This window comes from Tamandua tetradactyla, chromosome 2 (assembly GCF_023851605.1).
Source record: "Tamandua tetradactyla isolate mTamTet1 chromosome 2, mTamTet1.pri, whole genome shotgun sequence".
Taxonomy (NCBI): domain Eukaryota; kingdom Metazoa; phylum Chordata; class Mammalia; order Pilosa; family Myrmecophagidae; genus Tamandua; species Tamandua tetradactyla.
The window spans coordinates 99,855,488-99,871,139 of NC_135328.1; the positions used below are offsets into that span (position 1 = coordinate 99,855,488).

Below are 15,652 nucleotides of genomic sequence, written 5' to 3' on the forward strand. Positions count from 1 at the left end.
CAGAAACCATGGATGCAAAAAGTCAGTGGGATGACATATTAAAGTGCTGAAAACAAAAATTTGTCAACCAAGAATTCTACATCTAGCAAAACTGTCTTTCAAAAATGAGGGATAGATTAAGCCAGATAAACAAATTCATGAGAAGAACTACATAAAGGCGGGTGGTGGAGAGGTCTAGGAACAGTTTTTGTGTACTTTTGAAGTTAAGTTGGTATCAAAACAAACGAGGCTGTTTTAGCTTTAGGATATTCATTAAGCCCCACGGTAACTACAAAGAAATTATCAAAGAATATGCAAGCTCATAATGAAAGGAATTAGAAATTAGAGTACAGGTTGCCAGGGGCAAGGGGATGGGGAGTTAAAACAAAATATGCGTAGGATTTCTGTTTGGGGAGATGGGAAAGTTTTAGTAATGGAAGTGGGGGAGGGCGACTCAATATTGTGAATGTGATTAATCCCATTGAATAGCGTGCTTGGCAGTGGTTGAGATGGGCAAGTTTATGTTGTATATGTGTTCCTGTAATTTAAAACAAAAAAGAGCAACTAAAGAAACAATGACATTTAAATGCAATACATGATCTTAGATGGGATGTAGCACAGAGGAGAAAAGCCTTAAAGGGACATTATTAGGACAAAAGGAAAAACTGGAGTATAATCTGTAAGCTTTATGCTAATGTTAAATTTCTCAAATTGATGACAGTGCCTCAGGTGGTTACGTAAGTGAATAACCTTGTTCTTAGGACATGTACATGGCAATATTCAGTGTTCAGAGAATGTGATGTGTACAACCTATCCTCCAGTGTTCAGAAAATGGATTAATTTATAAACTGACAGACAGATGCATGGTAGATGGGTAGGAAGAAGATAGAAAGAGAGAGAGAAGGAAGGAAGGAAGGAAGGAAGGAAGGAAGGAAGGAAGGAAGGAGGGAGGGAGGGAGGGAGGGAGGGAGGGAGGAAGGAAGGAAGGAAGGAAGGAAGGAAGGAAGGAAGGAAGGAAGGAAGGAAGGAAGAATGATACAGCAAATATGGCAAAATTTCAAATTGGTGGATGTAGGGATATGTTATAATTCTCTGTTTGGGGTTTGTATTATTTTTGTAACTGCCCTGTAAGTTTGAAAGTATTTGAAATTAAAAGTTGAAAATATATCCTATCATTAGTTGAATATTAGAACAAGAGGTAAAGTGAGATATATGTGCCAATGACCATAGATTGCAATTGAAATATAACACATATTTACTGAACAGTGACTAATGTGAAGCACACTATAATAAAAAAGAATGTTATTGGGATAGTTGGAAAAATTGGAATTAGGCTGAAAGCTTTATATCAATGTTAAATTTCTTGAACTTGATAACTGCACTTTAGGTGGATATTCTTGTTCTTAGGAAATGTCCATGGCAGTATTAAATGTTGAAGTGTTCAAGGATCATGATGTATAAACCTACACTTAAGTGTTCAGAAAATGAATAGATAAATGGAAAATCATATGGACAGGTAGATGGGTTGATAGATTGATGGATAGATAGAATGATATAGCAAATGTGGCAAAATATTAAAATTGGTGGCTCTGGTTATACGGGGGAAGGGTTTAGTTGGAGTTTTCTGTATGGGGTTTGTATTTTTATTTTTGTAACTGTCCTGTAACTTTGAAAGTATTTCAAAATAAGTTTAAATTTTTTTTAAATTGCAGTTAGAGGTTCTCAGTAAGGGAATAATAGAAAGAGAGAGAGAGAGAATCAATTTCGAATATCCTACACTAGCACAAGTCAAGACAGTAATGGCCATTTAAGGCTATGCCTTTTCCTAATCTCTCTTACTCAGCCAGGCCTGGGAGGGGTCAGCAAGTGGGGGAGGAAAAGTAGAAGAGAGAGGTAGGGAAGGAAAACGTATGCTGAGCAAGTCTGCACCCCACTGTCTAAAGCAGCATTGAACTGGGAAGGTGAGAAGCTTTAACCCTAACACTAAAAAATTTTGAAAACTTCACTGGACTGGAAAATTTCATAACTAAATTTTTTTTTTTTTTGAGATTTAAAGGGACCAGAAAAGCTATGGGATTTGCCTAAGATTTCCATATAACTAAAAGAAAGAATTAGCCCTCAGTGTGAGATGGAAGCATAGCTTGATTCAAATAAAGTTGTATCCTATTGAGGACAACTCATATTCTAATAAAAGGTTTACACTAATGGTGCCCATCTCATCCTCTCAACATCTCTTCAGCCAGGCATTTCAGGTGACCCACATTGTACAGATAAGGAAACTGAGGCTGAGGGAAGCTTAATACCTTATTCAAAGTCTAACAGCTAGAAAATTATTAAAAATTAAAATCTCTGGCTCCAAAGTCTAAGATCTTAAGTTCTTTTCCAAACTGTCTCTTGGAGAGCCCAGCTGTCCCACTCCTAGTTCAATGACTTTTTACCACTCTCCACTGTATCCTTCTCACAGAAAGGGGACCTGACTGTTTTTTAGCTCTGGCTTGGGTATTGTATATAGGTCACTGCACATATGTTGGGGCTTTGATTTCTTACATCTTAGCTGTTTCCTGAATTATTTCCACATAGGTGGTAGCTAGCCTTATTCCCATCTGCTTCCCCTCCTGAATGCTTTCTTAGCATTTTGTATTTTTGCTGATGAGTGGTTGCTTCTTACAGCTACCAGAATTTCTGTTGAATGGACTGAAGGTCACCTTGTCCTTTAATGCTGCTACTGGGGTTAATGTGAACGTAATTTACTTGTAACAGGATCTAGAATGGGACTCTCTCTTTTTATATTTTAGCTGAGGTTCTAAAAGGCCAAGGACAAAACAAGAGCCCCACATTCCAGAGTGAAATATTAGGATACTTAGGCAAGACCCTCAAAGAAAGATGGTACCCTTGGGTAATCCACTCACAATAAGGATATAAGAAGATTGAAATCCAAGAAGCTAAAAGAGGAGTTTGAGATTAGAGAGAGAGTTTTGGGAGAGTTATTGGTTTATCAGTGAGCTGTCTCATCTGCAATGCCCCTTGGGTGAAATAACATATAGGATACTCTAGTGATCTGTCTGAAGCAGCAGAACAGAAAGAGGGAGCAGGCTACACTTCCTTCAGTGGTGGTGCAAGGATGTGCAAGTGCTTGGGGTCAGATGTGGCTCTTGAGGATCAGAGAGAGATGTTGTAGAAGAGAAAAAGGATGTGGAGCCATTTCAGAGCCTGCCCAAGATCCCTTTTTGAAGGGATGGTAGGGGGAGCGGCTAGGTTCCCCAGGGGCTAAGCCAGGAAATTTAAGTCCACCTAGAGGCACCCTGCATCTTGGGCCATGCCAGTAAATATTCTCAGACAGGATTTTAAGTTCTACCAGAACACCCCAGGAAAGTCGGCTTTGAGCATCTACCAATGCTAGCGAGACTCTGAGATAGATGTGCCCAGCGGAAACCAAAATAAAAGTACACTTCTGCCTCTCCTATCCTTTGCCTTTCTCTGACTTCTATTACCCATGTCCATAGCTTCAATCCCCAAGGAATGAGAGGTAATGGAAGGAGCAGGAAAGTGAGACAACTGAGAAGAAGCCAAGAATGCCCTTTTCAACCACTGCTGTGGTAGGTCAGATAAGTCAGGCCCAAGCTGGAGGGATGAGAATTGTTACCTTTAAATGAAGTTCAAAGTTTTGGCTATTAGATGGGGCTCTTTTTGGTACAGAAGTAGCCAGGGGACATTTATAAGATCTGAGATTGACCAGAAAAGTCATGTGACTGGTTCTATATTTCGTCAAGGGACATAGGAAAGAACCAGCCCCTCCAAGTGAGTATGAATGAGCTGTTATGAGAGATGAATAGATTTGTGTTCTGGTTCTACATCCAAGTTCTACTTTTTCAATGAGCCAATTATCCATTTATATATGAAAGAGCAGCTTACTCTCATCATCCTTCTCTATCTTTCTTTAATTTTCTTCACGGCACTGAGCATATTTTCAATTTATTTGGTGGTTTATTGTCTGCCTCTCCTAATAGGGTGTAAGTTCCCTGACAGCAGACTTTGGTCTGTTTTCTTCATAGCTTTATCTCCAAGTGCCGAGAACAATGCCTGGAGCATAGTGGGTATACATTAAATAATTGTTGTGTTTATGAATCAATCAATGAAGGTAGAAAGGATTAGATTCAACAAGCATTTATTGAAGCCCTATTTTTCTTGACTAGGAACTTTACTCATGTTGGGGTAGTAAACGTAACTCAAAACAGGTCCCTATATCTGAGGAACTCAAAGGCTTATGGGGAGATGGGGACAGAAACCACAATGGCAAGGTGTATGATGAGTACTATGATAAGAGGGACATTAGGATGCCATGAGGAGCACTTTAACTGGGATGGGCACCTTCCTAGAGCAGGTGACCCCTTTGAGGCCCCTGAGCTGAACCATCTGTTTGCAGATTCATATTACTCAGGTGTCAGTGGTGACATAATCAGTACTCTGATGATGCCATAGGCTTTAGGAGGACACCCTTGGAGGAGCAGTAATTCAAGTCTCTGGAGTTTCACTGATTGTTTTATTGGTCTCAGTGATTATGGGTCATAGCATTTTTTTTTTTTTTTTTTTTGCATGGGCAGGCACCAGGAAACAAACCCAGGTCTTGGGCATGGTAGGCGAGAACTGCGCCTGCTGAACTGTCGTTGCACTGCCCTGGGTCATAGCATTTTTTTTTCCCCTTGGGCAGGCACAAGGAATCGAACCTGGGTCTCTGGCACGGCAGGTGAGAACTCTGCCTGCTGAGCCACCCTGGCCTGCCCCACAGCATTTTTTTTTCCCACCCCATTGCATTTTAAACTAAGATATTTTTTTCAAGATTTTATACAGGTGCTACATCACTATACCAGAGTAAATTCCATGCAAAATAAAATTATCAGGAGTATTTCTATAATTTTCCCTTCAATTTGTAAAGCTCCTATCCTCAGGAGCCCTAGAACATTACCAAAAATTCTGTTAAAATCATTTAAATCCCTTGTATTACTCTGCTAGTCCGTTAATCTGGCATTGAAGTGAGAGCCACGGTGAGGTTGAAGAAAGGCTGTTTCTGAGGAAGTGGTAGTACGTGTGGATTCAGGAGGTGAAAACTCTCCAGACAAAGGTGCAAAGACAAACATGAACAGTTTCATTAGACACCTAATGGATAAATGCCAAGGCGTTTCTAGAACTAACATGACAACACTGATGAGCAAATTAGGCTACTATTAGTACTAACAACATCAAGGTCACTTTGGATTAAAAATGGCAAATAAATGAATAGCACGAAAATGTGCTAGTATTCATTATATGAATAGATAAAGAATAGCTAAATAGTCTCAAATATGAGCTGGTTCAGTGGATAAAACTATGACATTTAAAAAATAATGCCCCTAAAAGGGATATAATTATACCAGAATTGAGGAATTAAACTATCATTTACTTATTTGGTTAGGTATTTCTTCTTCTTTGATTGACAAAATAAAATGCATTTTAATTACTATGATCTTACAGGTGCTTCTTGCATTCAATCTACATACCTGGAAGAGACATATGGATCAGATTTTTGTAAATGGAATAATTTTAAATGCCATTGTAGAGGAAGCATTTGAATCAAGAGAAAAGAAGGTCTGTTTAGGGAGTGTTGGCTGTTGAACTAGTCTCCCTCGTTTCCTGTCTCCATAGACTCTGTGCTTGGAGTTGATGCCACTTTTTTAGCATCCTCTTCTAGCTCACTAATTTGTGGTTTCCAATATCAGCCCATCACAGCTGTCTTTCCTGTTTCAGGAATTCTATATAAATTTTGGCTCACTGACTCTATTTTTTGAGGCAGTGTGAGTTTAAATATTCTAGAAAATGCCTTCTCTGTCATTTCTGGGATTTGGGTCAGGAAAGAAAGTAGGCATTTGCCATTTGATCCCAACATTCCCCTTTGCAGATCCTTTTCTATATTAATAATCATGCCCTACTTTTTGAGAAACTAGGTTTTAATTTTTCGCATATATTAGTTTTCTTAAGCAGGTATAACTGTTAGGTGGAACAAATGGGACTCCAAAGATGCATACACAAAACAAATTATATTCTTACCTCCTCTGCTGATTTACCCCAGAGTGGGATCTTTCTCTAACCCAAATCTTGTGTGGATTCTAGAATTTTTATGGTCCCTTTCACAGATGATAAAAAGTCCTTCAGTCACAATTCAATAATTAGAATATGTAATCAAAACACTTTAATATCATGAAAGGTTAAAGCTTTTCATCTCTTCAAGCTTGAGCCTGCAGGGAAAGTGGAGGGTGAGGGATGGGGTACGGCTGACTGATTTTCTATTTCTTCACTTGCTCTGCTCCTCCCTTCCCCCTAGACAACTAGAGGGGCCTCTTGTGATTCTTCTGTTAATATCAACTACTGAACTGAGACTGTTTTTGTGACAAGAAAGGATTTTACTATCTGAGAGTGATAAGAAACAACATGGAACTTGTCCAATATTTATTTCTTCTAGGGATAGGGTAAGAACCACTCCATAAAACTGCCTTGTATAGGCAGTGGAGGCAAAAAGTGAAATTGTTTTTCTGATTGCACTTTACTAGTCCCAGTTGTTTAAAATAACAATGCTCTATTTGTGGAGGTCTTTCTTGGATCCTTTAGAATCTGTATTCAGTTTTACTGAGTTAACCTAGACATGAAAATAGAGCTAGAATTTTCAAGGGCAAAATTGCTGGTGAAAAATAAGAATGGCCTTCTGGTGATTTTTAAAGATAAACATTTTTGACAAATCTTGGTATTACCTGTTGATTACCATTAGTATTATTTTTGGGTAATGGTATGAAAAGCTACAGTCAGTAGGGAGATGCTGTTCTTCATGGTAAAATTGGACTCTTTAAAATTATGACTGAAGAGCTAAGATAATAAATGCCAACTGCTTCTTAGCTCCAAAGTGAGGGACAAAAAACACATAAAACATGCAAAGCATTTGAGTAAAAACTGGTTTTGAGTCTCTTGGTCTTTTGTATACTTTGAAGGTTCGAAAAGAATAAAAGTTGAAATTGAAGAGGCCTGGCCTCCTTGAGTATTTGGAATTAGGGGAAGCCATTTGGAAAGTGGTGTGTGCTGAGTCCCACTCCACTTGTCTTCAAGGGGTAGGAGTGGGAAGCATATCCCCTTCAAGCCTTTGAATGGAGTCTCAAGGATGCCATTCAGGGAGCCTGACATGTATTCTCTGGAGACTGGGGTAGTCAAGAACTGGGGTCTGATTCCTGCTTGACGAAGGGTACAGGTTGGAGGGTTGCTGGAGAAAATTGTAGCATCATAGTGGTAACTTGTCTTGGAAAGTACCTGCACTTGTGTTCATATATTTTCTGGAATTCTTATAAGGAACCCAAGATAGAACTGTAAATTGGGGTAATCTAAATTGAACCCTACCAAGAGAGAGAATGCCAGGGAATGAGTTATCCTCAACAGAAGGAGGTTGGTTACCCACAAATGTGGAACTTGAGGTGAAGTCATAAGTGACCTACTTGCTTGTTCCTCATAGAAGTTGCCCAGATTATACCTCGATTGGGTTTTCTTAAATGTAGCACATATGAGAAGAGTTCATTCTGGAAGATTAGAAATTAGGATTATCTAAAAGTTGATACTCAGGAAAATGGGGTGAAAAGTATGATGAGATTATGAAATGGATTCCTGTACACATTAGATATTTTTTGTATTACCATTTGACTCAAGCTAGATTTTATTCCAAATTAAATGGAAATTCTAGTGGTTATCACATGAGTTAATGCAGTTTAAATTCAGCTATCTCATATACCCTCCGCAAAAGGTGTGTTCAGGTTACAACCCCTGGTCTTGTGGGTGTGAACCCATTCGTAAATAGGATCCTTGAAGATGTCATTAGTTAAGGTGTGCATAAATTAAAAGAGGTGGGCCTTAATACAATAGGACTGAAGTCCTTATAAGTAAAGGAAATTGGACACAGAAAGAAATACCATGGAGAGCAGCTAGAAGCTGGAAGTCAACAGAACCTGGATGAAAAAGAAGAAGATGCCACCATGTGCACATCATGCGATGGAAAAGCCAATGACCAAGGATCACTAGCAGCCATATCCAGAATGCCAAATATTCGAGGAGAATGAATTCATTACCTTAATGAATTCATTCTTAATTTTGGACTTTTCTTAGCCTCAAAACCATAAGCCAATAAATTCCCACTATTTAAGCCAACCATATGCATGGTATTTTCTTTAATAGCCAGAAAACTGAAGCACCTAAGCATCCATTTTTTGCTCCTAAGATTCTCTAGATGCCACCTGTGACACTTCTGCAGATGGTCTGAGAACTGTCTACAGTTTGCAGATGTCTCCATACTAGTTGCTTGATAATTCATTAAATATCCTCTATAATAGAGAATGAATGATGATATATGATGATGATGATATCTGTAGTCCTTTGTGATTTACTAAGTTGATTGCTACAAACATTTTCTTACTTAGGAAAGATGAATATGCCAACTATGAAAAAGATAAAGAAGGAAAGAGAAAGTAGGTAGAGTTAGTTTTTGGTGGAATGCAGCACTTTCTATTTCATAGAAACAACCAACTGGATTATTATTTTCCTAACTCTACATGGTAAGGAATTGATGTTTTCCCATATTTATGATGAACTAGTTGACTGCTAAGAGATATATTATTTTTTTTATGCCGATTGGAGTTGAGAATTAAAATCAGAACGTACTTCAACAGAAATATATTTTGGTATCTGACTTTTTGGCAATTAATTTGTTTTTCTTCTATATGATTTCTATTTTTCCAGATTTGGATATCAGAAACACATGAACAGATGTCTCAGATTTGCTTAAACACAGAATTGGCTGAAATAAAGAGCAAGGCCTTATTAAATGAGGAAACAATAAGTTCTGGGATTATTGAAAGGTATTTGTAATATTTTTCTTTGCCTGAAGAAAATGCATATGCAAGAAAGGATTTATATAAGCTGCAAAGGGGAATAGTGGCTCCAGCTATACCTTATAGGAATACTTCAAGCACTTTAATCTCAAGTTTCCATGCTTTCTATTCATGCTGGTCACTCTGTTTGGAATTCTATTCTGTCAGTTGTTTGTCAATCAAAATCTTACTCATTTGGGGTCCAGCTCAAATGGCATTTCTTCCTTATGAGTTATTTTTCCAGCTCAGGGATCTGTCTAGAGTTGAATCTCAGCTCCACAACTTACTTGTAAGTTATTTACTCTCAATAAACCTGTTTCTGCACTTGTATATTGGGAATTATAAAAGTATCTATTTCATAGGGTTATTCTGGAGTTTAGATTTAATAATAAATGCAATGTCAATAGAAATATTGCCTGACATGTAGGAATTGGGTGAGCTGTCATTAGAATTAATTGCTCTTGTATTCTTGCCCTCTGAACATTTTGTTTATGTTCTATATAACAGCTGGACTTGCATTCTAGTTATTTATATGCATTCATGTGATAGAGGCTTCTTTGAGGTTAGGGTCTTATTTCTTAGTTATATCTGTAACCCTACAACCTGGCATAGTGCCTTCTCATGGAAATGCATGACATAGACATTGTTCTATATTACAATCAGTTAGGATAAATGAGAAAATGTTAACAATCCCATTACCTTGTTGGAACATTTTATTTTGCAATGTACATAAAAGTTGGAAACCCCCTTTAAAATAATAATCATAAAAATTCAGCCCCAAATTAATTTTATATGACTTTGAAAGTTTATAAACGGCAGTTTGATATGATTTCTAAAACTTGTTATCTTGTTTTCAGGGACACTGGATTCCCTGCAACAGGCTTTGGAGCTGTCTTTACTCGACATCCACAAAATCATCAGAAATTGTTAGTATCCCTAAACTGATACAGATTGCACAAAATGATTCTTAATGACTCAGAATACTTGTTTGCAGGGGTATGGGAGTATGTGCCAAGGACAACATCAGAGAAGTACCAAGGACAGCAAAATGTCCTTTATGTAGTTTTACAGGTTTTCCTTTAACAAAAAAAAATGTTTCTCATCAAAATGCATAATAATATGGCTAAAGAATACTATTTCTACTGATAAGGAGAAATGAGTTTATTATTGAGGTAACCTGGCTCGATGTTGTAAAAAAAGAAATTTGGTCTTCCACTCATCTTTCTAATGAAAATTAACTTTCATGATTTCCGAAGTATAGACAAGTGATGTGGAAATTTAGTCACAAGCATGACAATATTCAATATTCTAAATATTGAATTGTGTATCATGAAGACACAATAATGAGCTCATATCGTTAACACTGGCAAATAAGAAGTTTCTGCTTCCTTTGAGAATTGTCTGGTCTTAGAACTAAGCCCTTTTAGAAAGCCTGCCTATGGGAGAGTTCTAAATGATAGCATTTGCCGTACATCACAGTCACCTGTTGTAACTCTGGCCAGGTACCAGAGCTGCCATTTGTAACCCTGATTGGTCCAGCAAGGCTGGCTTAGGTCTGTATCCCTCACAGCCTGTTGATCTTTAACTGGGTCCCAGGAATATCCCCTGGATGATACTACAGGAGAGTAGGCTTCAGCTCTCATCAAGGTGATGAGCTAAATATAGCCTGCAGGCTTACTTCCTTGCACTGAAACCTAGAAGTTCTAGCAAAGACATGGGAAGGCAGAGGCAGGTTTTGAAAACTGTATCAAAAACTGTGAGAAATCCTCAGGAAAATTGTGGGCCAGCACAGAAGAAAGCTGAGAGGTAGAGGAGGGAAGAAGAGAGAAGGCAAGGGTTGACATTTCTAGATGGAGTATTGGGCCAGTGCAGGTTGGAAGCTGTGTTTTCAGTGGACCATAGTAGGTCAGGGAGCTGAATAAATCTTGTCTATTGTCTATGTCCTTGGATTATAAGCTTAAAGTTGACTTTTCTGTACTGACTTTGGTGTTTTCAGTCGAGGGCAGAAAATGAGACACCCAGCATTTTATGGGATAGAGAACTTGATGAAAACAGCCTACTTTCCTGAAGCTCTGAGCTCAGTACTGATTTCTGTGATGCGAGCCACATATGGCCTGTAGGCTCCTGAGTGGTCTCCACCACCCACCATTAGAGAAAACAGTCCCTAATCTTGAGGAGCTAGGCAGTATATCTTAAGAAGAAAGGGATGCCAGGGAAAATGAGAACATTTAAGCCCAGAGAACACCACTAGAGGCACTCAACAAACATCTCCCAGGCTCACAGTGAAGATACCAGCAGGGCTTCCTTTGTAAATGTGTTACCCATGTAGTGATCAAAACAGAGGCAACTGATAGTCTCAGGAATAACACAGATGAACTCCTAATTAAGAAAAAAAACCATGACACATCTAAAGAGCAGGAGCATCATGAAGAATAACAAGTGTAGACAACCTATACCAGATGACGTAGACCCACTGGAACAAATGGGACAGGAATTTCAAACCCGCGGAAGAAATACTATATTAGGGAAATAAAGGAAGCTGTTGCAAACCTCAAGCAAAATAATAAAAACCTGGTTAACATGAACTGAACAACAACAATACTGCCACAGGTCATAAGTGTTGAAGGAAATGAACTTTGAACCTACAGTTATTTAAATGTGAGGGACAAATAAAGAGTTCAGACATAAAAAGACTGATTTCAGACTTACCATCTTGCTATGAACAACTACAGAACTGGGAAATGTATGTTGGGCAGCTGTTTTCAGGTGTTGGACAGCAAGCAGTGTGAGGCCGTGATCCTTGAGATGGTGAGGGTAGGTAGCATCACCTTCTCCCAACTTACTGACAGGAGCACTTTTCCCAGGTGCTCCACGGAGGTGAGACAAAGTGTAGAGCAGTGTCCTTGTTGAATTGAGAGGCAGGAATAGAAATTTAGAACTTCTCACGTTGCTGGAATTTGCAGGACGGGGTATTGGAAAGGAAAAAGTTGTGTGGGACAGGTGGGAGATGGGAACGAAAGTCTGCATAGAGTTTCCCTCAGTTCCTTGGTCAAGGGCTGGGCTCTGTTGTACTTCTCAAAATAGTATGTATGCCTGGTTTTAAAAGGTCAAACAGAACTATCTATACAGTACTCTGGAATTTCACAATGGTACCCCAGGTGTGTGTTATTATTATGCATTGGGCTCTGTGACAATATCGCCTGCCTTTAAATCCCCTCTCTGCCACTTACTAGTTTGTGATCTTAGGCAAGTTGCTTAACCTATGTATGCCTCAGTTTCTTCATCTATAAAATGGGGGCAATAATTATAAAGATACCTATGTTGTAAAGTTGTTGTGACAATTAAGCAAGTTAATATATGTAAAGCACTAGGACAGTAATTGATGCAAACCTAGTAGTTACTATGCATGTCTTTGTTGGGCTGGATGCTTGGTGAAGGGACCCTTTCATCTCTAAACTCATATCCATCAGTTCAGGGAAATCTTGGTTTAGTTTGTTGGTTTATCCCTTACATTTTCTCTGTTCTCTATTTCTAGAAATATCCTTCATTTGGATGTTGGATTGTTTGGATTAATTTTTTTGTCTTTTCTCCCCTATTTTCTTTGTGTCTTAACTATTTACTTTCCTCTCTGTTTCTTCAACCCTACTAGGAGTTTATCATATCTCTTGTCATACTTTTAATTTCCAAGAGTTATTTCCATGCTCTCTGACTCTTCTTTTTATATAGGATCCTTTTTCTTGTCTCATGGTTGCAATACCTTCTCTTATCTATGTGAAGATATTTATGATTGCATGATTGCTTTTCTTTTTCTTCTTGATGCATCAACTCTGCTTCTTCCAAGTTTCTCTATTTTTTTTCCCCATTTGTTCATCATTTTTGTGTGTGTGTGTGTGGTGTTTATCTCCCATGCTGCAGGATTTCCTCAGATGTCTGGGAAATTAATCTTCAATTTTCTACTCGTGATTTATAAAGAGAGGGGAGTGGGAGCCCTCCAGTTCCCTCTCCAGCCTCACTGGAGAGATCTAGGTGGGTTGTGTTTTGCAGAAGCCTTGGTGTCAGTGTTTAGTTTTTCTTCCCGGGCTGTCAGATTCCCAGAGGAGGCTTCCTAATCTCTCACTGAAGGGTGAGGGGCTGGCTGCCGGTGTTCTTGGAGGGAACAGGGCAAGTGGGCTGGAATCTCAGCATTCACTGCGTATGGTCACTGAACTATGCTGAAGATAAAGGACTTTCTCTTTCAACTTTTCCAGTGAATAATTTCTAGCTTCCTGCAGTTACCTAGCAGTGAGGAGTGGAGGAATGGGGAGGAACTTTGGGGATCTAACTGGTTTTCAAACAGCAACTCCCATCCTCCTTTGTTTAGCTTCCCACTTCACCTCCATGTCCAGCGGTGCTTCTGCCATGTAAGTCAATGGCCTCTCAGCTTTCCTCATTGCTGACTTAGCACTCAGTTTTCTGCTAAGTCAGTGACCACTTGTCCATCTTTTCCCTAGCTTTTGAAATTTGTTGTTGTTTTTTTCTCCTGTTCTTGTGGGTGCTTTTATTATTATTATAAAACCTGCTGCGGTTTTAATGGGGCTTTGGAGAAACAAGATTAGTTGTATAAATTCAGTCTTAACTCTGAAGTCATCAAAACTCAACTGGAATGTTACCTCCTCTAGAGGGCTTTCCTTTACCTGCTGCCCCCAACCCCAGTGGACGAGTCACTTAAGTCCCTCATTGTGTGAGTCCATAGAACTGTATACTTCTTTTATGTTACACTGTTCATCTTTTTTGTGATTGCTTGCATTCTCATTTGTCTTCCTTGCTAAATTCAATGCTCTAAAGGGCAGGACTGTTACAGCTCTATCCTCAGTGCCTGAGAGCTTAGCCTACAGCAGATACACAATAATTATTTCTTGAGTAAATAAATTATTTCTGATTTGAACAGCAAATAATAATGGACAAAAAAATATTGCTAATTCTTACTTATTTGATTGAGGGATTTGAGGCCTGTAGAACATTCAACTCTATTCTGGTAAATATATTAGTAGGCATGGTCTTTTAGAAAGATAGGTCCTTATTCGTTTGAATTGCTATAATTACTAGTTTGCTTTTTTGATTCATGCATATTAGAAAGGAAGTAAATATACACACACCTTCAACCACCCTCTGCTAATTCCATATATTACTCTTTCTTTCAGTTCATGTACCCTAATTATAGGCCATTCCGTACAATAGAATACTGCAGTGCTTTAGAGTCTGCTGCCTTGAATACTAAATATTCTTTTGCTTCTTGCCAACTGTAGAGCTGTGGAAGTTTAATGTCAACTTTAAAAGCAATGAATAAGAATGAGTTTGCTCAATGGACCAATATAATGTGCTTCAAGTTATAAAGGAAAGGTTGTAATCATAATGTAAATTTAAACTTCAGATTACCTCTTAAGGGAAAAAATCAGAATAAAAGTATAGATTCGATATTAAGTAGACAACCATCAGATGCATTTCTTACAGTTTTTAGTTAATGTCCACTATGTTGTGATGGGATTTCTTGGTCTCTTTCTTTTCCTCATAACTCAACTGATGGCTCACCTGTTCTATTGTGGACTGTTAGGTTCTTGCTCTCAGGTTTGGTCGCTCTTCTCTAGTAGCAAACTGAAAGAAAGCATGAGGAACCCCTGGTGGAGTGGTCATCTTTAACTATTTACCTCCGTTCTGCTCTGATGCTTATAGAGCAGTAGTCCCTTACATGTTAAATTAAACAGAAGTGGCATTTTTCCCGCAAGTGACTTTGCTTGTGGGATACATGATTAGATACACGCATATTACATCATTGATTACACAAGCTATGCTGTATCATCTTCCCCCAGAGCTTATGAAGGCCCTTTTAGCAGGCTGTTTATCATGAGTAATGTTTCTGGGCCCCACATGGACCAATGTGAAGAAGGTGTGACATCATTCCTCCATAGACTGGCAGCAAATATTTCCATGGAATTTAATGTAAATCAGAACAACTAGGACAACAAACTAGAACTTTGACACTGCTGGATTTATTACTTGTGATCTCAACTAGAAAAAAAGGACTCTGTGGATAATTCCTTCCAGATATGCCACAGATGGAGATAAATGAAAAAAAAAAAACACCACAAAATAACAACAACAAAAACAAACAAAACCTCTAATATACAGATAAATCAGGTTGAGACTAAAACTGTTAACAAAGATTTAATTTAAAAACAAAATTTATAAGTTGTGAGGCTAGGTAGCTCATGTAGGACTAGAATTATTGTTTCCCTTCAGAGGTGGTCACATTCCCATCAATAAGTTGCCAAGGAGTGGTATGGCCAGTGATGGAAGGGGTGAATCAGAGGGGCTCAAAGACCTCTTAGATGTCAATAGTAGTCTCATAGTCTCAGAAATATTTTGTTTTATGTTTAGGAAGTCTCTAATATAGATTACTTTTACTACAAGGCACACAGGAGACATTAGTTTAAAGGTGTAAAATTAGTACCAAAAGTCACAATTCCTTTAAAGGCACCTAGGAAAAGTGGATGGAAACAAAATATAGTTAGTAAGTTAGTAGGTAAGAGTCCTTTTTGCCCTCCTACTTGGCTCTCAAGCATCCTCAAGTAACTTTCACTTAATTTGGAAGTACTCTTCTATAAGGTATAGAAGACTGACTCACTAATTCTCAGAATACCCCTAGGTATCTGATTATCTAACACAAAATAATTTTATGGTGTGTCCATAGAACCAGAAGATTATAG

General features: G+C 38.4%; 1 protein-coding gene across 11 annotated transcripts in view; it reads left to right on the top strand.

The window, feature by feature from the left end:
• The window catches only part of CFAP95 (cilia and flagella associated protein 95), a 218,905-nt gene that overhangs the window by 147,616 nt on the left and 55,637 nt on the right, over positions 1 to 15,652 (top strand). For all 11 annotated transcript variants that reach the window (XM_077148401.1, XM_077148400.1, XM_077148402.1 and 8 more), the window contains 2 exons: positions 8,779 to 8,897; positions 9,767 to 9,835. In XM_077148401.1, coding sequence (XP_077004516.1) covers positions 8,779 to 8,897; positions 9,767 to 9,835 — 188 coding nt within the window. The remainder of the gene's footprint in view (positions 1 to 8,778; positions 8,898 to 9,766; positions 9,836 to 15,652) is intronic.